At 35.3% G+C, this 24,733-nt stretch overlaps 1 protein-coding gene across 2 annotated transcripts; it reads right to left on the bottom strand.

Annotated features, from left to right (window-relative positions):
• Window positions 1-7,566: 7,566 nt before the first annotated feature.
• Window positions 7,567-24,285, bottom strand: LOC127503222 (gastrula zinc finger protein XlCGF8.2DB-like). 2 transcript variants are annotated; one of them, XM_051876766.1, is made up of 3 exons: window positions 21,775-24,259; window positions 21,320-21,451; window positions 7,567-9,450 (listed from the first exon to the last, which is right to left on the bottom strand). In XM_051876766.1, the coding sequence occupies exons 2-3, from the start codon at window positions 21,396-21,398 to the stop codon at window positions 8,567-8,569; spliced, it is 963 nt and encodes a 320-aa protein (XP_051732726.1). In that variant the 5' UTR covers window positions 21,399-21,451; window positions 21,775-24,259; the 3' UTR covers window positions 7,567-8,566. The 2 variants fall into 2 exon arrangements, with proteins under 2 accessions (XP_051732726.1, XP_051732717.1); XM_051876757.1 differs by lacking the exon at window positions 7,567-9,450 and adding an exon at window positions 15,742-17,023 and having other exon boundaries at window positions 21,775-24,285.
• Between the last annotated feature and the right edge of the window lie 448 nt (window positions 24,286-24,733).

Raw genomic sequence — 24,733 nt, 5'->3', positions numbered from 1 at the left:
TGAATACTTATGCTTGGACATTTGTTCATTAGTGGACCCCGGGGCAACACAGTGGATGAATAAAAAAAAAAGGTTAAATTACACAAACAAATACTTAGGCTACATTTAATTTTACACAATTGAAGTGATTCTTTTAGTAATGCAATAAAAATTTTACATACACAGAAAAATAAATGATATATTACACTATAGTCTCCCATGCAAGTTTACCCTCTTATACACTTAAATGTGAAAAGGGACCATTCCATTCTCTAATTGCACCAGGACGGAGGACAGAGGACTCATCCTGAGGACGCAGCCTGTGTGGAAGTCTTTCTTTTAAATAAACCACTCATTTTACATACTTCAACAGTGAATGTTAATATTTATTACAAATTTCTTCCCCTTATGCAGTGTTTGGGGTCAGGGTGACCCCAATCGACTTTTCCTTTGTTAAAAACATGGTTTCCCTCATCTCAGATTATTATTATCTATCTATACACACAAAAAACTGGGCTTGATTCGATTGTTCTAAAGGTGTGTAAAAAAAAAAAAGGTCAAAATTACCCCACATTGAAAATGAATGGGATTGGCAATAAAATACAAGTTTTTTTTTTAATTTGTTATATAAAATCAATAAATCTGGCATAAATCTGAAAATGTACACACAGAAATAAAGGCCGGGTACTAGAGTACAAATGCAAGAGCACAAAAACAGACATGCTCACTCACACACACACACACACACACATGCGCACACAAACACACACAAGTGTGAATGCTACAGAGAGCAAATGTATAGAATTTGGCAAAAAAAAAAACCAGCCACAAATGCAGAACACATATGAAGGGGTGAGACCTAATGCACGCACACACACAAACACACACACGCAAATATACAGGTGTGTCTTATGTTGTGTTTTTCTGTAAAATTTCTGTGGAATTTTATGAAAACATCAGGCATTTAAGTTGTTCAGTCTTAAAGGGTTAGTTAACCCAAAAATGAAAATGATGTCATTAATTACTCACCCTCGTGTTGTTCCACACCCGTAAGACCTTCGTTCATCTTCGGAACACAAATTAAGATATTTTTGATAAAATCCGATGGCTTAGTGAGGCCTGCATTGCCAGCAAGATCATTTCCTTTTTTAATGCCCAGAAAGGTACTAAAAACATATTTAAAACAGTTCATATGAGTACAGTGGTTCTACCTTAATATTATAAAGCGACGAGAATACTTTTTGTGCGCCCAAAAAAACGACTTTATTCAACATTATCTAGAGATGGATGATCTCAAAACACTTCATGAAGCTTCGAAGCTTTGCGAATCTTTTTCGAATCAGTGGTTTGGAGCACCAAAATCACGTGATTTCAGTAAACGAGGCTTCGTTACATCATAAGTGTTTCGAAATTTTAATAGTTCACGTGACTTTGGCAGTTTGATAGGCGAAACAAAAGATGCGTAAAGCTTTGAAGCTTCATGAAGCAGTGTTTTGAGATCGCCCATCACTAGATATTGTTGAATAAAGTCGTTATTTTGTTTTTTTGGTGCACAAAATGTATTCTCATCACTTTATAATATTAAGGTTGAACCATTGTACTCACATGAACTGTTTTAAATACCTTTCTGGGCATTGAAAATGCAGCAATTCAGGCCTCACTGAGCCATCGGACTTCATCAAAAATATCTTAATTTGTGTTCTGAAAATGAACAAAGGTCTTGCGGGTGTGGAACAACATGAGGGTGAGTAATTAATGACTGAATTTTTTATTTTTGGGTGAACTAACCCTTTAAGGCCCTGATATACTTCAAGCAGAATAAAAGAACAAACTGATGTGACGTGATTTTTGAACAAAATAAGGACTAAATGAACATCGTTAGTTTTGGGAGTTCGAAAAAGCTTGCCAAAGCGAACTTTCTGGAAAAGTTCACAACAGCCGGCAAACACCTTTTGCTACCATTGGTCCGTGCCGATTATGTAATAAGTAGGTGTGTGCAAAGACTCCTCCTTCTTTCATGCTGAAAACTTTTCCAGTTCATTTCTCCTGTTCAGTCCATCGAGGTCAGACATCTGTGAGTAAAAGCATCTGGAGAGCCGCTTTATAGTAGAAAATAAAGTTGTTCTTCTGATGAAATGAGACACTGACACTGGTTTTCATGTTTAATATGGTAAAGCTATATCTATTGTATAAAGTGCTATATAAATAAGTGATGTGACTTTACTAAAATGCCGAATTGCAGAGCACGTGCAAACATGTCCACATGCTATGATCAGATGCTTTTCTTATGCTTTATTTAAAAAATGCTTGCTGTTCTCTCAATTTTCTTGCGTGTTTATTTTGTTATTGAGAGGAAAGCATGCAGCACATATTTACATATTCATCTAACCAGCGCTCTCAGCAGTGTGGGCGGCATCAGATGTTCACTAACAGTATATCGCTGGTCACATATTTCAAACTTCATTTTACCCCTAAGCGAAGAATGACATGAAATTTTTTGCATTGTAATATGAACACAATTGTACACAATGTACAATTGCGACATGGAAAACACCTTTGTACATAAAATACTGGTAAAATTTGCATTCCAGGGTCTAAATATCATGTTATTTTGCTTCAACCCACGGACATGAAAAACAACTCATGGCAATAGTGTTAAAGTAGCCCAATTCCGCGGGAAAACCATGGACTTTGCAACACTGCATCTCACCGACATATTTGTCAAATTTTTAAATCTCTTGTCAGTAAACATAGGAGGATTTTTAAAAACATCTTTTAATGAGGGAACTGAAACTAAAATAAGCCAATATTTATTATTTATATTTATATTTAGTACTATAAGCGAGAATATAAGTTAATAAATTGATCAGGTAACGGTCATTTTTATGAGTTGACCTACAGTCAAACCAAAAATTATTCAGACACTAGATATAAATTTATATATATTTTTTTTTTTTACTACAGTTCATTTATGTAAGTGAGGATAGCAAAATAAGGTAAACTGTGACATATTATACCCAAAAATTCTTCATACAGTGGACTACCAGTAAAATTGATTAAAAAATTTGGGACAAAAAATGCTTCAGACACTTTGACCTGACCATGTTTTGCTTTAGTGTTATCTGACATAATCAAGATTAAATTTTTCTGACACAAGTTAACTATGAGTTCTTGTCACCATTTATTACCATTTTTTTAAACTATAGTGAATAAACTGTGATAATGTTTGAAATGTTCAAGGTGTCTGAATAAATTTTGGTTTGACTGTATATATGCTGAACACAATGTCCGAGCATAAAGAAACTTAATATAGAGACATGACATTCTGAGGAGACACACCATGTGTTGTAAAATTCTGCCAATAGGGGTGATGCAACTGAAAAATCCTATAACTCTCCAGTGGTATGACCCATGAAGTTAAAAACTGGTATGCATCTTCTTTGGTGGATGTGCTTACATATACTCTAATATGACTTGAAAACTTCAAAAGACATGGCTGCTAGCAGCCAATCAATTTTCTAGCAGCTATAACATAAAATCTGAAGGGCATACCATTACAAAAATGGATACTCGTATATTAAGTGAAAACGCTAAAGTGAACTGAATTTTGTGAAAATCGACCACAAGATGGCGCTATATAAAAAAAGTTATCAAGAATTTTGTTCAAAAGTATTGCAAAGATATGTTACTTTAGGGGTCCGACGATGTCCGTTTGCACAAATTGATCTTTACTTGATACACGTAGAAAGCCAGACAATCTGTGGAGACTCATCAAGTTAAAGTCATTTTTAAGTCATTAAATTTCGCTAAACTTAAAAAACACTATAAGTCTTCCATTGTTTGATCCATGAATTTGAAATTTGGTAAAATATCATCTATGGTACACATGCTAACATGTTCCTTAAATATCACTCACTCAACAACAACAAATCAAATATAAAATCAACAAACATGCCCCTGCTACAAATTTCAGCATTTTCTCAATGTGAATTGACAGATGAGGGCTATAATGGTTATGTTGACCACTAGAGGGAGCAACTGGATAAGATAAATCTTTTTTTCTATTAAATTGCATGCCTGAATTTTTTCTGATTTCCTTTTTAAGGTCAGTTGTTGTTTTTGAAACTAGCAAGTATTTTACAAGCTGTTTCATCAAAATCATATCACAGTATCAGTGGAGATTCCAGACTGTTGACTTTGCAGTTCAAACACATTATATCTGGAAAGATAAATGGCAATTGAATCACCTAAGTGGAGGAGCCTGCTTGCAGCTATATTGATATTTGTGTAAAAATTATTTATGTAATATCTAATAATTCATGATATTTTATATAAAAAGTCCTTAACGATATATATATATATATATATATATATATATATATATGTGTGTGTGTGTGTGTGTGTGTGTGTGCTTTTTAAAAATAATTATGATGATGAAGTTTTCAAAGTGTTAGGAAAACAAATTAGTTTTTATTGGTTACATCGCATGACATTTTAATTTCAGACCTTTGTTGAAATGGTATAAAAGTATTTCAAAACCATTCTTACATCTAGATATCTATGAATTCCACACTCATAAAGAAACATGACATTTAGCTCAAGACATTTAAGTCATTTACGTTTATTTGTTCACTTGACACTGGTATAAAAAAAAAAATCATAAAATATATTTGCATTATTTAGCATTAATTACTGCAGATTTGCATATTATTCAGTGGTTTTATTTCACTGACTGTACATGCTTATTGCGAGGGATACTGAATCTGTTTTTCTTCAAGATGAGTAAAGAGCATCTGTTGCAAAAATTATATATATAAATTATTTTTATATATTTATTATCATCATATAAAATGCATAAAGCACATCACATTCATTAAACAAGGAAACTTGTGTGAGCGTCACGCACAAGAACAAACCTCACTGGTTCTCACACATCAAGCATGAACGTTTAAGCTTCTGTCTTTACCATATGTGATGTGTATGGGGTTAGGTTGTTCCATTATTCCAAATAAATTATGATCCACAAATAATTGTAAAGAGTTTCACATAAAATGAATTAAATTCACAAATAAATAAAACGAGATTTTAAAATAAAAAAAAATATATATATATATTTCCAAATATGTTTTGTCATATATATCATGTCACACAACTCTGTCTGCATGGCATTCGTTTGTGGATGGCTTTCTGCGCATTTGTGGATCTGTCTCGCCTTAAAATAACTTTGCTCTTTCATCTGCCCAGGCTCAGATAAGATGTATAAAGTCTATAAAATTGGTACAGTAAAAGATGTTTTAGATTTGGATTTCGTTAGACCATTAGACCGTGTATCAAGCCAAGCCACGGTATTATATTTTATGAACCATTGAAAACACCAGAGAAACAGCGCTTTACATCTCTGTTATGGGAACATTGCTATACTGGATACAGATGCGTTATAGAAGCGTCACGATAGAATTGAAAACCATCAATAAGTAGCTAAAAAATGAATAACTAGATTCAACCTTGACATGTGAGTTTGTGTAATAGGTGAAATTACTAATACACACAAGAGCCAAAAGCATTTCCCAGTTCTTCAGTCTGTCCGTTTTAATAATGGATATGAGCAGCTCTGTGGATCTAACAATCTAATATTTGAAATATTAAATAAATGTATTATGAATACATTTCTTTGTAGAGAATACATATGCATTTGCATATTTATTGGTTAAAACACTTGATCACACAAATATTTAATATGAATCAGACTTCATAGTTCTTGATTGTAAAAGTTACATTAATCAAAATAAATGCAAATACATATTTTTCAGCATTGCAATATTTTTATTTGCATTATCCACATCACAAAACCCCAGTACGTTGCAGTGATGCTTAGGCTCATACTGTTACAATCACTGATGGCCATTTGGGCTCATATTTGGTATTCTACATGATATTACACTCTTAAAAATTAAGGTTCTTTATTGGCATCTATGGTTCCATGAAGAACCTTTAACGTCTATAGAACCTTTTTCATTATCAAAAGGTTCTTTATAGTGGAAAAGCGTTCATTATATTTTTAAAATGTTCTTCACACTAAGAAAAAAACATGGTTCTTTTAAGAACTGTTCAATGAAAGGTTCTTTGTGAAACCAAAAATGGTTCTTCTATGGCATCACTGTGAAAACCTCCTTTTAGAACCTAGTGTATATCCTATATTTGTCACTGTAATTGTACTTTTAAAGGCAAAATCAGCCGTTATGCCATGTCTGAAGGCTAGGACACACCAAACTGACAGTTGGCCGTTTTAGCGAGTTGTACACAGTCCGCCATTGCTGCACTGACGAGAATGTCTCCCAAGGGTTTTAGGTGTTCTGTAGCTGGATGTATTAATCCACATAGCTCTCTCCATTTACTCCCGAAATGAAGACGAGGTGGATTCATTTTGTTTTCAAAGAAAATGCTCCCTCAACTCTACCGAAATTCGCCTTCAGAGTGATACTGGATACTCATCGGTAAACAGGCTTGTACTAATATAGTGGATAAAAACAAGAAGACAATATAAGTTAGAACAGGTATAGTTTAGTTTAATTATGGTTACATCTCCATGCAGCATATATTCGCAGTTTCTGACATTATAGTGCATCCTGACACTGGAGAATCAGCTCTTGAAGCTCCGCCCTCTTAGGCCGAGCGCAGCAGCTCATTGGCATTTAAAGGGCACGCACTGAAACGGCGCATTTTTGCTCACCCCCAAAAAGGGGCAATTTCAACATGCTATAAAAAAATTATCTGTGGGTTATTTTGAGCTAAAACTTCACATACACACTCTGGGGACATCAGAGACTTATTTTACATCTTGTAAAAGAGGGCATACTAGGTCCCCTTTAAAGGATTAGTTCACTTTCAAATGAAAATTAGCCCAAGCTTACTCACCCTCAAGCCATCCTAGGTGTATATGACTTTCTTCTTTCTGATGAACATAATCGGAGAAATATTAATAAATATCCTGACACATCCGAGCTTTATAATGGCAGTGAACGGGACCAATGAGTATGAGCTGAAGAAAGTGCTTCCATCCACATCCATCCATCATAAACGTGTACTCCACATGGCTCCAGGGGGGGTTAATAAAGGCCTTCTAAAGCGAAGTGATGCGTTTGGGTAAAAAAAAAAAAAAAACATATTTAAACAAGTTATGAAGTAAAATATCTAGCTTCCGCCAGACCGCCTTCCATATTCAAGTTATGAAGAAAGTGTAAACTGGTGTCACATCAGTTAAGCTTTTTCTGTAAGTTGAACAGGGAAAGCATAGGACGTAGCGTAAGCTTTGTGAACTGCAAGAGTTTGACACTTTCGTACATTGAATACAGAAGGCGGTCTGGCGGAAGCTAGATATTTTACTTCATAACTTGTTTAATTATGGATTTTTTTTTTTACACAAACGCATCACTTTGATTCAGAAGGCCTTTATTAACCCCCCAGAACCATGTGGAGTATGTTTATGATGGATGTGAATGGAGGCACTTTCTTCAGCTCATACTCATTGATCCCGTTCACTGCCATTATAAAGCTCGGATGTGTCAGGATATTTATTAATATCCGATTGTGTTCATCTGAAAGAAGAAAGTCATATACACCTAGGATGGCTTGAGGGTGAGTAAAATTTGAGGTAATTTTCATTTGAAAGTGAACTAATCCTTTAATAATCGCTTTTACACCAAGGCGCAGAACGCACATGCTAGTTTGTGGTTGGCTGTAGTCTGTGCTGTATGTTCAAGCGCAGCCTTTTGGTCCGGACGCAGTTGACAAGAGGCGACAACACAGCCGGTTTTTGTCGCCGCTAGTTCTCTGAAGTCAGCTTGGTGTCCCCCAGCCTTTGCATCAGGTTTACCACGTGTGAGGCTGTCTACATAGGACGCATCAAAGCAAATGTGCCAATCATTTGTCCTTCATGTAACAATAACTTACAATAACGCTTGTTGAAATACACCTATGTAAAAAATAACTCTCTGGTGTGAGTTCTTATGTGATACTTAAGGTGTCCTTTGTGTTTGAAACTCTTTCCACATTGAGGGCATGTGTTAGGCTTCTTTCCAGTGTGAAATCTTGTGTGACTCTTAAGGTTTCTTCCCACTCTGATGGCATTTGGAAAGTCCATCTTCAGTGCGAGTTCTCATATGCCACGTCAGGTTTCCTTTATGTCTAAAACTCTGTCCACACTGAGGACATGTATATGGCTTCTCTCCAGTGTGAATTCTCATGTGTTCATTAAGGTGTCCTCTATGAATGAAGTGTTTTCCACACTGATGGCATGCATACGGCTTATCTACAGAGTGACTTGTTGTGCTACGCTTATGCTTTCTTTCATTTACAAAATTCTTCCCACTTTGATGGCATGTGGAAAGTCCATCTTTAGTGTGAATTTTAATGTGCCATGTCAGGCTACCTTTATGTGTGAAACTCTGTCCACACTGATGGCATATGAAAGGCTTCTCTCCAGTGTGAATTCTCATGTGTTCATTAAGGTGTCCTCTATGAATGAAACTCTTTCCACACTCATGGCATGCATGCAGCTTGTTTACAGAGTGAATACTTTGGTGAACTTTCAAGTATCCTTTATAACTAAAACTCTTCCACACTGGTGGCATGTATACGGCTTCTCTCCAGTGTGAATTCTCATGTGTTCATTTAGGTGTCCTTTATGAATGAAACTCTTGCCACACTGATGGCATGAATATGGCTTCTCTCCAGTGTGAATTCTTAGGTGAACATTCAAGTATCCTTTATGATTAAAACTCTTTCCACACAGATGGCATGTGAACGGCTTCTCTCCAGTGTGAATTCTTAAATGATCATTAAGGTGTCCTCTATGAATGAAACTCTTACCACATTCATTGCATGTGAAAGGTTTCTTTTTAGTGTGGATTCTCATGTGACACTTAAGTTTTTCTTGATCTGTGAAACTTTTTCCACACTGAAGGCAAGTTAAAGGGCTCTCTTCAATGTGAATTCTTGTGTGAACCTTGAGTATTCTTGCATTTGGGAACCTCTCCCCACACTGTTGGCACGTGGAAAGGTCTTCATCTGTGTGATTTGTCATGTGCCATGTAAGGCTTGCTTGATGTGTGAAACTCTTTCCACACTGATGGCATGTGAACGGCTTCTCTCCAGTGTGAATTCGTATGTGTTCGTTAAGGTGTCCTCTATGAATAAATCTCTTTCCACACTGAGGGCATTTGAAAGGCTTCTCTCCAGTGTGACTTCTAATGTGAATATTAAGGTGTCCTTTTTGTTTGAAATTCTTTCCACACTGATGGCATGTTATAGGCTTCTTTCTGGGACAATTTTTTATGTGACCCGTAAGGTGGCCTTTTTCTGAGAATTTTTCAGACTGCAAGTTACTAAAAGGTTTTTCTTCAGGTGTCTGAAATTTGCAATTTTCCTCCACTTTATTCAGTTCTTGACTTTCCTCTTTCACCTCCATCAGACCTACAATTAACATTCAATGGTTAAAAATCAGTTCAAGAAAAGTGAAAAAAGAAATACCAAAAAAAGAGAAGCCTAATTAAAGATAAATTAGCAAAATACCTCAAAGTAACATTTTTTTCTCTTTTTAGTCATTCTGAAAAATCTGCTAGAGTACTCACATGAAATGTAATAGGTATTTTAGATGTGTATATAGTAGGGGTGTAACAGTACATGTATTCGTCTCGAACGTCACGGTTCGGTGCATGCAATCAGACGACGAATACAGTCAGTCACGGGCAATCCATGATCCAATTCAGAGTATCATGCGGTAATACAACACTGTTTGCTAACTGCCACAAAAGGAAAAAGAGCAGAAGAACAGCGCATGTGCAGATGACTTGAGAGCTTGAAATCAAAGTCCACTAGATAGTACGCATGCATCAAATGAGTCTTTCTGCGCTCATGGACAAAAGACACTACTTTGAAAGGCTCACGCACTCAACTGTGCACGAAAGGTGGAAAATTAAGTATAGGACGTTGGGCTTAAGCTTTGAATGTTTAAATATAGTTTGTGGAGCAAATTGTAACTCTCCTAATGCCCAAGTTTTATTTCTCATTCTATTTATTTTGTACTTTTATAATACAAGATGTTTTTCAGTTTTGTAGCTGATTGTGACCAAATACCTTTTGTTTTTTATCAGCCCTGCAAAAAAAAAGAAAAAGAAAAAAAGAGCTATGCAAGAGTGCTTTCTGCTTACGGCTTAGTGCTTAATACACTACAGGAGGCTGTATTGTACCATCTAGGGGACTAAACGCCACTAGGTGGAACAAACTTTGATTTGCACTACTGTCTGTTCAAAATAAAATAAAATAAACCTAATATTGTGGATTTGTTCCTTTGTCCGGTAGCACTTTAGTTTAGGGTCCAATTCTCACTATTAACTAGTTGCTTATTAGCATGCATATTACTAGGATATTGGCTGTTTATTACTACTTATAAAGCAGATAATGCCTTATTCTACATGACCATATTCTACATCCCATAATCCTACCCAATACCTAAACTGAAAGGGTTAGTTAACCCAAAAATGAAAATGATGTCACCCTCATGTTGTTCCACACCCCGTAAGACCTTTGTTCATCTTTGTTCATCATTTTTTGATAACATTCGATGACTCAATGAGGCCTGCATTGCCAGCAAGATTATTTCCTTTTTCAATGCCCAGAAAGCTACTAAATACATATTTAAAACAGTTCATGTGAGTACAGTGGTTCAACCTTAATATCATAAAGTGACGAGAATACTTTTTGTGCGGCAAAAAAACAAAATAGCGACTTTATTCAACAATATCTAGTGATGGGCGATTTCAAAACACTGCTTCATGAAGCTTCGAAGCTTTACAAATCTTTTGTTTCGAATCAGTGGTTCGGAGTGCCAAAGATTCGTAAACAAAAGATTCGTAAAGCTTCTAAGCTTCGTGAAGCTTAGAAGCTTTTTGTACACCAAGAATGCTTTGTGTACGCCAAGAATGCTTTTTGTACGCCAAAAAAACAAAAAGTCGTTATTTTGTTTTTTTGGCGTACAAAAAGCATTCTTGTCGCTTTATAATATTAAGGTTGAACCACTGTACTCACATGAACTGTTTTAAATATGTTTTTAGTACCTTTCTGGGCATTGAAAGGGAAATGATTTTGCTGGCAATGCAGGCCTCACTGAGCCATCGGATTTTATCAAAAATATCTTAATTTGTGTTCCGAAGATGAACCAAGGTCTTACAGGTGTGGAACAACATCAGGGTGAGTAATTAATAACTGAATTTTCATTTTTGGGTGAACTAACCTTTTAAAGGGATATTTCACTAAAAAATGAAAATTCTGTCATCATTTACTCTCACTCAAGTTGTTCCAAACCTGTATAAATTTTTTTCTTCTGCTGAACACAAAGGAAGATATTTGGAAGAATGTTCAGCAGAACAAAGAAATTCATACAGATTTGGAACTACTTGAGGGGGAGTAAATGATAACAGAATTTTTGAACTATCCCTTTAACAACTACCTTACTAACTATTAAAGGGTCATGAAACCCCAAAACACATTTTTTGAGAAGTGAACAGATATGTACAGGCTACACATCATTGAAAACACTAAAGGTACTCAAGTTTATCCATAAGTGGAAATTAGTGAATTTTTTTAAGTAATTTTTGTCTTTTGGTTTAAAAAGCAAATTTGGAGCAACGTCACGGCTTCTGACGTCAATGTGTGATGCCGGCAGAATCAGGAGTTGTGATTGGCTGCCAGCTCCAGTCGGGGCTGGACGAACTAGCTGATGTCAACCGTTTCTGGGTGTTTCTCTGCATTTATTCATGACAAAGAGCAAGAATGAACTTTTTTATTCCAAGTACTGCGCTGTATTACGCATGAGATGGCATTACATCGGAGAGTTCAAATGACACGTGCCTGTCTATTCACTGTTCAACTGTGTTGTTCTCCATCAGGCACATATTAGTGTATGTTTCCTCAGTAACACAAAAGTGCTGTTTGCATTTTCCCCGCAATGCATTTAGAGGTGCGGTTTGACTACAAACACATGGGAAATATCACTGTAACAATATTTAATATGCAAGAACACAGAGCGTGCATGAGAGCAGTTTCTGCACAGAACGACGCAATAAGTTGAAAACTCGTCACGTAGATCATAGACGGACTGAAGTAAGCATGTTTCAAGTTTTTATGAACATTTCATATAATCCAGTGCTCTAAACATTAACCAGCTCTGTTTGCGCACATTTTATTATGTCTCCTTCAAATGAATATACATGTGCAAATAAGGACATTGATTCAGCCTTTCTTCCGATCACAATGACATGATGAAATATTCTGATAGACAGAGGACCATGTAGACCCCAAAACTGAGGTATGTACCAAACTGTGACTTCTGTGTACCGTTACACCCCTAGCATATAGTAGGTATGTTCTCTGTCAGATTCAGTTTATTTGTTATTTTAATGATATTATGATTTTAAGCCAGTGGTTCTCAATTTGTAAGTCAGGTACCACCTCCAATTAAATCCAAGTGTTCAAGTACCACCTAGTCACCAAGTCTATTTGAGCATAAGCTTAAAGGAACACTCCACTTTTTTTGAAAATAGGCTCATTTTCCAACTCCCCTAGAGTTAAACAGTTGAGTTTTACCGTTTTCGAATCCATTCAGCTGATCTCCGGGTCTGGCGGTACCACTTTTAGCATAGTTCATTGAATCTGATTAGACCGTTAGCATCTTGCTCAAAAATGACCAAAGAGTTTCAATATTTCGGTGTAATAATCAAGGAACTTTGCTGCCATACCATGGGTGCAGCAGGCACAATGATATTACGCAGTTCCTTGATTATTACGCCGGAATGAGAGTATAGTTCCTAGTCATATCGGCCAAGAAAATCGCAACTTTTCATTTTCCGTCGGTCTTAGTATGCAATGTAACTATAGAAGAGTCAAGTTTTAAATAGGAAAAATATCGAAACTCTTTGGTCATTTTTGAGCGAGATGCTAATGGTCTAATCAGATTTAATGAACTATGCTAAGCTAAGCTAAAAGTGGTACCGCCAGACCCGGAGATCGGCTGAATGGATTCGAAAACGGTAAAACTCAACTGTTTAACTCTAGAGGAGTTGGAAAATGAGCCTATTTTCAAAAAAAGTGGAGTGTTCCTTTAAGGACATTTTGCAACATACACCACATTTTGATTAAAATATAATGGATCAAAATATATTAGTAATTCTATTTCAAGGTAACAATATACATCACAATACAGTTTTTTTTTGTTTTTTTTTTGGCTTTAAATACGGTTGTTATGATATCAATTTCAAATACCATAGAAATTTCATAATTCAACAATTTGAATATCATAGAACAACTAACACTAGCCTAACATAAGTAAAAAGCTTATGGTAACACTTTACAATAAGGTTCATTAGTTAATATGAACTAATAATGAGCAATACTTCTACAGCATTTAATCTTTGTTAATGTTAATTTCAACATTTACTAATACATTATTAAAATCAAGAGATGTATTTGTTAACATTTGTTAATGCACTGTGAACTAACATGACCGAACAATGAACTGCTGTATTTTTTAACTAACATTAACAAAGCTTTACAAATACAGCAACAAATGTATAGCTTATGGTTAGTTCATGTTAGTTAAAGGTGCTGTATGCGATTTCTCAAATTCGTTGTTGAACACTGTTGATATTTGAAATCAACCCAAACAAACCCACCCCTCTCTTCATTGCTCCGCCTTCAAAACTCACACTCCAAACCTAACCACCCTGCTCCGATTGCTGCTGGCATGCGAGGCAAATGCACTACCAATGACGCTAAACACCTCATTCTCTAGCAGGTGTCAGTATGCAGTATTTTAACTGCAAAAATCTTACTATCTGGCCACGGTTACACACGCAATGCGAGTGTATGTCTGTTTATCACAGCTGATGCGCAACAAAATGCTTCACGAAAATTAAAGCACAGATGACGAACGAACGACAAGGAAACACAAAAAATGAACATACAGTACACAAGAGTAAACACAAAGTGTTCGTTGTTAGTCACCAACAGCACAGCAGCTCCAGACAATCAAAACCCAGTGTTACTCACACGAGAAGGAATCAAGCCTCCGCGTCTGTTTTCAGGCCTTCCCACTTAGCTCTCTCCAGCGCTGGAAAGCTTTTCTAATATAAACGCAGGTCCTAAAGCACCTGCCCAGTCATAAACCTTCATTGCAGTGATATTCTTTTGTGCTCTTTTGTATAGTGTCCCATCTCTCGTTCTGCAGTTTTTTTTTTTATTATTATTTTCAAATCTTCCTCTTGCTCGTTCTCTCCTCCTCGACCGTCATACGCCCCCTAATGCTGATTGGTTACACGTTTGTTGTTGGTATTGGCCCAACTAACTTCCAAACAGTGTATTTGAAATAATACTGAGTCCACCTTTAATATAATATCTAATGTTAACAAATGAACCTTATTGTAAAGTGTTACCAAGCTCACTAAAGACAAGTAACTAATTACGAGTAACAGGAGACTGTAAATAAAACAATAAAACAAAGACAAATTCAAACAGTGCTTGAAAATGATCAGCTAGGTCTATCAGAAATACTTAAAATGAAACACTGTATAGTCTTTCACTGTATAAAATAAATATACACTGATTTTTATTAAAGTTACAAAAGTCATTCAGTCAAGAGCAGTGAGTGACATAGATGGCAACAGCTATATTAGTCTGCTGTTCCTTAAAGTGTTAGTTCACCCAAAAATTAAAATTCTGTCATTAATTACTTACCCTCATGTTGTTCCAAACCCATAAGATTTTTCATCTTCAGAACACAAATGAAGATCTTTTTGATTAAGTCTGAGAGCTTTCAGTCCCTTCAAACAAACAAAAATAACGACTTTATTAAACAATTTCTTCTCTTCCATGTCTGTCTCCTATGCAGTTGATGTAGTAAACACAGTGCAGTGCTTCCAGGTTCTACGTCAGAACGGCGGCTCATTATTGGCCAGCTTCTGCGTCAACATCACACGCATGCACCGTGAACAGCATTGGCCAATACTGAGCCAGCGTTCTGACGTAGAACCTAGAAGCCCTGCACTGTGTTTACTACATCAACTGCGTAGGAGACTGACATGGAAGAAAAGAAATTGCTGAATAATGTCGTTATTTTTTGTTTGTTTTTGAGCACAAAAAGTATTCTTGTCACTTCATAACGTTAGGGTTGAACCACTGTAGTCACATGGACTATTTTAACGATGTCTTTACAACCTTTCTGGGTCTTGAAAGTGGTAATTGTGTTGCAGTCTATCAGAGGCCAGATAGCTCATGGATTTCATCAAAAATATCTTAATTTGTGTTCCGAAGATGAACGGTCTTACAGGTTTGGAGCGACATGAGGGTGAGAATGACAGAATTTTCATTTTTGGGTGAACTAACCCTTTAATGACAATTTTCGTTTTTGGGTGAACTATCCCTTTAATGCACAGACGCAAAATAATAACAAAGATCAGATTTTCTCATAACTGTTTGTGTTCACTTAAGACATAACAGAGTTTATGTAAATACTTGCCAAGGCAGGCATTTTGACATAACTTTGTGTGTATTTGACCATTTAAGCACAATAAGCAGCAAACAAGAACTCGATTCAGAACTCTTAAAAGTTGTGTGACCAGCAACTTTATATGAATGCTTCAGGTGTGTGCACACAGAAACCATAACTTGACAGTAAGGACTGCCCGATAAGAAAAAGATGTAGCTGTCAAGTCAGTTTTATATAAGGCTTTATTGATACAATCACAACCACTTTATTACGTACAACTGTTCATCTACTGGGATTTTCATGCACAACCATCTCTGGGGTTTACAGAGAATGGCCAGAAAAAAAGAAAATATCCAGTGAGTGGCAGTTCTGTGGGCAAAAATGCCTTATTGATGTCCGAGGGCAGACTGGTTCAAGCTGATAGAAAGGAGAGAAAGAAAACATTTTCAGTGCATTAGCACCACCAAATGTTCTGGTATTAGGCTTTAGGCTTCTTTCTGGTGTGAGTTTTCATGTGATTCTTAAGGTTTCCTTTGTGTTTGAAACTCTTTCCACATTGATGGCATGTGGAAAGTCCATCTTCACTGTGAAGTTTTTTAATGTGCAACGTCAGACTTCCTTTATGTGTGAAACTCTGTCCACAATGAGGACATATATATGGCTTCTCTCCAGTGTGAATTCTCAGGTGCTCATTAAGGTGTCCTCTATGAATGAAACTCTTTCCACAATGATGGCATGCATATGGCTTTTCTACAGCATGAATTCTTAGGTGAACATTAAAGTATGCTTTATAACTAAAACTCTTTCCACACTGATGGCATGTATACGGCTTCTCTCCATTGTGAATTCTTAGATGAACATTCAAGCATCCTTTATGACTGAAACACTTTCCACACTGATGGCATGTGAATGGCTTCTCTCCAGTGTGAATTCGTATGTGTTCGTTAAGGTGTCCTTTATGAATAAATTTCTTTCCACACTGAGGGCATTCGAAAGGCTTCTCTCCAGTGTGACCTCTCATGTGAATATTAAGGTGTCCTTTATTGTTGAAACTCTTTCCACATTCATAGCATGGGAAAGGCCTTTCTCCAGAGTGAGTTTTCATGTGATTCTGAAGAGTTTGTTTACGAGCGAAGCTCTTTCCACACTGATAACATGAAAAAAGCTCTCTAGTGTGGATTTTCATGTGACGGTTAAGGTTTTCTTTATTTGTGAAACTCTTTCCACACTGAAGGCAAGTAAAAGCTTTCCCTTCAGAGTGAATCCTTACGTGAACATTAAGATGGCCTTTATGTTTGAAACTCTTTCCACACTGATGGCTTGTTAAAGGCTTCTTTCTGGTATGATTTGTAATGTGATCCCTAAGGTGTCCTTTTTGTGAGAAATTTTCAGACTGTGAGTTATTGAAACTCTTTTCTTCAGTTATGAAATGTTCAGGTGTCTGAAAATCGAAGTTGTCGTCAAATTCATTCAGTTCTTGATTTTCTTCCTTTACTTCCATCAGGCCTACAATTAACATTCAATTGTTAAAAATCGGTTGGTGAAACAAGAAATACAAAAGATAGAAGCCCTATAACAAAAGATATGAAGTAACTTGTGTTTCTATTTATGACTTTTAGTGTGCTAAAAGATCATTCTGACATTATCAACACCATCAAAACTACTAGTACAGTGATTTTCAATCCTGGTCCTGGGGACCCACAATGGGGGTTATGCACAACAAACTTTCGTATTCTGTAAAACAGGTTGCATCGCTTCCAGTTCAGGTCTTTTGTATGTGCTTTGTTAAATATAGAGCCGTTTTGCTCTAGATCTCTTCAAAGGAGTGAGCAAAGCATAACCGATGTCCATCGCATGCAGATTGATATATCTAAAAGTTTTTTTGTTTTTCTTCTTCTCACTAACATTTAGATATTTAAATTGAATAAAATGCCAACACTAGAAAGAAATAGCTAGATTAGCTGATTGCTTTGAAAGTCCATAGATATTGCCGTCAGTTCGTACTGCAGTTAACACTTTCTCCGACAAGCGAATGCAATGAGACCTGGTGTGTACACTGTTAGAGTCATTTAATCATCAGCTTTCACATCTTCTTGCTCTTCAACGGTTAAATACACACAAAATTGTCCAAATGCCCATCTTGGTGATTATCCTTGTAAACAACTTATTTCTTAAGTGAATGTTAAACAGTCGAGAAAGAAAAAACACGTATAAGTAGATTGGATTAGGTCTTAAAGTGGCAGCAACCTAATATACCTACTGTTTTCTATGTCCTTAATGTTAATCAAACAATAAGATAGAATCACTAATGCTCTTGACTGAGTAACTTTTGTAATTTTAATAAAGTTAGTACCCACCCAGTTTTTCAGCTGCCTTGGTTCCATAAGTATTTTTTTTTTCTATTTATTTTTCCCATAGGATTAAAAAAAAAAAAAAAAAAAAAAAAAAGTGTTCGTTAAAGCGTTATAAGCCATGAACCAAGCCAACCAGCTGCGAGGTGAATCACATCATTACAAAGTTTTATTCAAAGCAAAAAAAGTATTTGAAAAGTGAACAAAAAGACAAAGGTACAAGACTTAAAGGCTTTAGGGAGGGAAAGAACTACAATCCCATGAAGCACTGCGAATGACAATTAAATTAAAAAGAATAGAGAAATATAAAACTATTCATTAAGGGCTGCAACTAATGATTATTTTAATAATCAGTTAATTATTTTTTCAATTAATCGATTAATTGGATGAAAAAAAAAAATCTAAAAATTAGATTTTTAATTTATTTAAAATATTTTTTTAATTACAAATTCTAATCCATTATTTTAATCAATGTTATTCCACATCCTGCCCAATACTGTCCTCCAAACAATGTGTAATATAAAGCCTATGAAAAAAAATATAGTTGATGCATCTATGTAGACTATGGTGTATATTAAGGCTGCACAATATTGGAAAAAACTGACATTGTGATATACAATATATATAGCGATGGGAAAACAATTTCACTAGATGATTTGAATAGTGCTATTTGTAATGAATTAATCATTCTAGAATGATTGGGGTGATGTTGTAGGGTACTGCATCTGCATTGAAAATAAATTACAAACAGGTAAATGCAAAAGAACAAAGACGCAAATGAAGTAAGTGCTTTATGTTTTTCAGGTAAATCTAACTGTATTCCGGTACAGATATAATCAAATGTAAAATAACACTGCATAGTCATAATCACTGTATAAATTAGTGCTGGGCGATATGCTCCACAGTCATATCGTCGGCTTGTGATACACTATATTATCATGCATACTTATTTGATCATTAACTTGCTTATTAGTTTGCTTATTTCTTTACTCATTAATTTGCTTATTTAATTACTTCTTTTTATACATGCAAATCTTTTTCTATTTTAGCAAAGGTGGAGTGTTTATAAATAAATCAGGTTATTTCCAGGAAGTGAGGTAAAAACATAGCCTAATCATTTATATATCTGACTCAGAGTATTTCATTTATTATGTATGTTGTGATGTTAACTAAAACATTAAAAACTGAAGAGTATTTCAACACGTCAGTGGGAAATTTAGAGACATTATTCTCTCATGCCATTACAGATGCAGCATTTTTACTGTACTTCTGCTTTTGATTTTCACAGATGACTGATTTGTGCAATGTTCGGACCTAAAGACTGTTATTAGACCTATATAATGTTAGTGATATAATTATTAATTTGTAATTGTATTGTTTTTAGTGTTATTAGTCATTAAATGTTTTAATGTGCTATGGAAACAAAACACTGATGAACAACAATGTCATTTTCATCTTGGCTCAAACAACAACTGTATAAGAATGATGCATCTCTTTTATAACAAGCACTCTTGACAATTTGTTAATAGATCACTTTGCAATTTAATTTTAATGTGGGATGTAGTTTTGTAGTTTGTTTTAAAAACATTTTCATTGAGGAGTCTTCAATCATACATGCGTGTCAGTGATGTCAAGTGTAGTTATGTGATGTCATTGTGAAATTAGGGAAGGCAAATGAAATGTAGGTCCTAATATTAATTTAATAATAATAATAGCCTTTACTAACTATATTAATAATATTAACATCTCGAACGTCGGTCCTGGAGAGCCACAGTCTTTAAAGATTTATTATTGTTAAAAATAAATCAATTTCTTTGAAAAATTGAGAAAAAAGTTTTTACTTCCGGAATCCAACTGTTGCACTCTATAAGGATTAAACTATATTTAATTTATACAGTGAAGACTATGCAGTGTTATTTTACATTTGATTATTCAAATTTCTCTCCCTGAATACTACTGTTTCGACCAACCTGAAAAACTCAAGCACAGTTTATTTCATTAGTATCTTTTTTCTATTGTATTTATTCTATTTATATCTATTGCTTGTAATTGGTTTATTTGTTCTTATTTTATTACTGACTGATTACTTGTCTTTAATAATGTATGAACTTCATATTAGTTAGTCCAGTGGTTTTTGCTGTGGTATCGAAATTGGAATTATTAGAAAACAAGGTTACATGGGTCAAAACAACCAAAAAATTTTTTGTAGCAGGGCCACTGAAAATTATGACAGTTCAAAACTTTGAACCAACTGTTTTATTTGTCTACTGGTATATCACCCAACCAAAAATGTGTAATGTGTTTAATGTGTTAAAAATCAAATTAACTGCAATTCAATAAAAAGTAAAAAAACAAACATTAAATTAGTTAGATGTGCTAATTATTGGAATCATAGCGCAGTGTCGTGAAGAGCATTAAAGGTTTCTATTTACATGTTTTTGCAGTGTTGAGCTTTGTAGCTAATCACAGGCATATCTGTTGAGTGCATGAACTCAACGGCCAATCAGATGCATTTAAGTTAGCCGGAATCCTCTTAACTTTGATTTTGCTCACTTTCTGTATATAATATATACTTTTCATGCTGCCAACTACACATTGTTTCTGGATTGGCAACAGAATTTAAATACGCAGTTGATTCTGATTGACAGTGATAACCATAGCAAATGGAACAAAATCTAATACTTTATGTCAAAAGATCTGTGCATTAAGATTTTGAGTGTAAATGCAATAATAGACCTGCCACTTTTTCTGTGTAGTATGTAATGTTGTTCATTTTATTACTAACTTCTCAAATCAGTCACTCAATAACTTTTTAGATATAAATTTAAAGATTTTTAAGCATAAAATAGTTCTAAGCACTTTGTTTTATGATCTGTCCTGACAGTGATTTTTTTAATATTATGAATAAATGGGATAAGTTATAATAAAGGTATCTTTGCATTTATTTTGTATTTATTGTCAGTACTGGGCTCGCAATTCACGTGGGTAGGGTTACTTTGTACTGTGTGTGTGGATGGCTGTGTTTGTCCGCCACCACCGAAAACCATTTTTGACCCAAGAAAAACCCTGTTAATATTTTAATATTACTGCCTTTACACTTGCATACATTACACTTGCACCGCATTGAATTCAAATCCCATACTCTGTAAAACAAGTCTATAGATGGATAAAGCTGTAATCAAATAATTAAATTTAAATGAAATGTTTTATTAACTTTAATGCGCAGCAACTGAATGCACTTGGTGTTACATCTGGTGATACACATTGCAGTTTGAGAACCACTGTTCTAAGTCGCCAAATGCGATGAAAAGGTTAAAGCTTTGTTTTTCCTGTTGCTTGAATGTAATACAAGTCGCTTTAGAGAAAAGCGTCTCTCAAATGCATAAATGTAATGTAAATGTACTGTAATGTTCCTGACAAAGTCACTGGCAAAGCAAGAGTGGACACCAACCTAATAGTTCCTCAGTTTCCTCTTCTTTTACTCTGCATGGCTCTGAATCACTGATGTCCTCCTCTTTAATAAACTCCATGTTTATCTATGCCACGTAGATCTCAATTTTCACCTGGAGTTTTTCCTGCGTGTCTGGAATAGTTTGATTAGAATTAACAGTAGAAAGAAAAATAAAGGAAATTAAATCACTATATTCCTTATGCGTGGAAGCGCTTTGCACAGAAAATGTAGCGTAACAAATTAAAAACAATAATACAACACATTTTGTCGCCATTAAAAAAAAAATTAAAAAACATTTTGGCGCCATTTACGAAAGATCAACTATCAGCAAACAAAGCATTACGTTGAATACATCAATTGTTCTTTGGTGATAAGAAATTATCTAATAATACAATGTTTTTGAAATACATGAGCTAAAAAAAACAATTTTGATTCATGCTGAAAGTTGTACAAACCTTAAATCCTGACTGGCACAAAACAACCTTTCCCTCGAGTAACAACTGATAACAACAGGCGGCGAGCCCCGGAGCCGACGTCATGACGTAATGACGTCACAGCGGGTCAAAGCGGCAAAATAAAAGATCATTTAAAGTTCAAAACATAAAATAAAATATCAAAACATATCAAAAAGAGTATTTTTATTTGCATTGAAACTTAAAGACCCCCATGAAATTGAAAGTATGTGTTTACTGTTATTAATAGTCTGTGTTTACATAAACTTAGCCAACTAAGTAAATAAAAACATACCCTACATTTTAATTTAATGCCCATTTTTTCAGCAGCCTTGGTTCCGGAAATATGATTTAAAAAGTCTTAAATAGTTATAAGCCATAAACTAAACCAACATGCTATGAAGTAAATCACAACATTTCAAACTTTGATTTGATGCAAAAAAGCATATGAAAATCTGACAAAAATGGCTTAACGGCTTTAATGTGGTAAAATAGAGTGTTGTGAACAACATAATCAAAATAAATATGACAAATAATATAAAACTACTGATTTAAAGATGTTGAATGTAGAGACTTTTTATGTTTATTGCAAAATCTGCATAGTAGCCTATGCATAATAAATTTAAGTAATTTGAAAGCATCATTCACAGTGCTTCATGGTAGTAGACGGGATTTGCTTGTTGTGATTCTCTGAATGGTGAAGATTTCTCTGCACAATCATAGGTAACATAGTTTTTCACCAGGAATTTTGTTGACTAACAAAATTTGAATTAATGTGGGCTGATGGCTTCAACAACGCCACACACTTAAGTTTTAAAGTTTTATGTTTTTGAGTGGGCTACACCACCACCTCCTGTAGCCGATGCCCATGGGGGATTACAGTTGCTTGCTACCTCAATACATTGAGTATGCCTTGTGGCTGACTGGTTCTCCCTCACAGTTGAGGAAGTGCAGGGGGATGCGTGCTCTACTCACTCCCTGCCCATTCCATCCATTCCAGCCTTAATCCTCCAGAGAGCACCCCAGCCCCAGAGCCAGTGACCACTCCTGACACAGACCCTCAACCAGAGGCCAAGTCTACTCACTCTGGTTGTGACCACTTCCCTGGCCCTTCCACCTCTGCTGGTTCTGTCCAGTCTCCTTGCTCTTCCTCCTTCACTGTTTCCACCCCATTCCCTGGCTCCGACTCTTTCGCTGGTTCCATGTTGTATATATACTCCTGTCTGTTGTCAGTCATTGTCTTCATGTTATTGTATCTCTGTTACGGGTGGTGTCCCCCTTCAATGTTGGATTATCTTCATTTTTGTTGGAGTGAAACGGTTAGCGGTTTAATGATGAACCACGATAAAAATTCAGACGGTTAGTATACCATTTCGTATTTAAATTATCATTAAGACTGTATTTGATTATTGCAATTTGAAAAACTTGTGGTAAATACTGTTCAGCATTAAAGAGTTAGTTCACCCAAAAAATGAAAATTCTGTCATTATTACTCGCCCTCGTGCCATTCCAAACCCGTAAGAATTTCATTCATTTTCAGAACACAAATGAAAATCTTTTTTGATGAAATCTGAGAGATTTTTGTCCCTCCATAGTCTGCCTTTGCAACTGGGAATTTGACGCTTCAAAAAGCTCATAAAGAGATCGGAAAACTAATCCATATGAATTAAGTGGTTTAGTCCAAATTTTCTGAAGAGACTCGAGCATTTTTTAATGATGAGCAGATTCTTTCTTCAGAAAATTGGGACTAACCTGCATGCTGCATCCCAATTCGCATACTAACCGTCCTAAATAGTATTCGAAATTAGAATTGGTGCATCCCAAATTGTAGTATGTTGAAATGCATATTCCAAAGATACCTGGATGGTCTACTTTTTCTCGTTAGAATCCGAAGTGCAGATCAGTGCACACTCTAGCGGCTAATATTGACCACAACCCATTGCATGTTGGATGAGGATTCGATTATAATTACAAACACAAATATAAGGTGTTAAAAAACTACAAACATGACGGATATGCGAGACCAACGGTTAAGCAGAGCAGTTAAGATAAAAGGGTTTGAGTGATTAATAATCAGTATCTAACCTGACAAAAAGATATTTATTCAATGTTATCCACATCTACATCCACATATCTGCAACAGCATTGTGAACTTTTAGAACAACGCGTTTGGTCATTAACTTTTAAATGCATCATTATGCAAACATGCGGAGAGTTCTCTGCATAAAAAGAACAAGCGACTACATTTCTCTCTGAAACGGTGAATGTTGGAATGGTTCAATTGAATGTGGAGGATTTTAACTGTGACAAGATGATTGACAGGGCAGTTTAAACGATGACAGGTTGCACGTAACTAAGCGACAGAGCATTCGTTAAAGCCACAATTAAGTAGTATGTCCCAAAGCTTGCATACTCTTCTGCTACACACTCAATTGTATGTACTTTTTCCTTCACAAAATTATACTTTTAGGGCATAGTATACATTGGCAAGAAAAAGTATGTGAACCACTTGCAGAATCTGTGAAAATGTGCAAGATTTTAACAAAAAAAGAGAGATCATACAAAATGCATGTTATTTTTTATTTAGTACTGTCCTGAGTAAGATATTTTACATAAAAGATGTTTACATATAATCCATAAGACAAAAAAAATAGCTGAATTTATTAAAATGACCCAGTTCAAAAGTTTGTGAACCATTGATTCTTAATACTGTGTGTCATTACCTGGATGATCTACGACTGTTTTTTTGTTTTGTGATGTTTGTTCATGAGTACCTTGTTTATTCTGAGCAGTTAAACTGAGCTCTGTTCTTCAGAAAAAATCTCCAGGTCCCAAAACTTCTTCAGTTTTCCACCATCTTTTGCATATTTGAACCCTTTCCAACAGTGACTGAATGATTTTGAGATCCATCTTTTTACATGGAGGACAACTGAGGGACTCAAACACAACTATTAAAAAAGGT

This window comes from Ctenopharyngodon idella, chromosome 2, assembly GCF_019924925.1.
Source record: "Ctenopharyngodon idella isolate HZGC_01 chromosome 2, HZGC01, whole genome shotgun sequence".
NCBI lineage: Eukaryota > Metazoa > Chordata > Actinopteri > Cypriniformes > Xenocyprididae > Ctenopharyngodon > Ctenopharyngodon idella.
The sequence above is the reverse complement of the archived record's forward strand: the minus strand, read 5'-3'. Positions and strand labels throughout refer to the sequence as shown.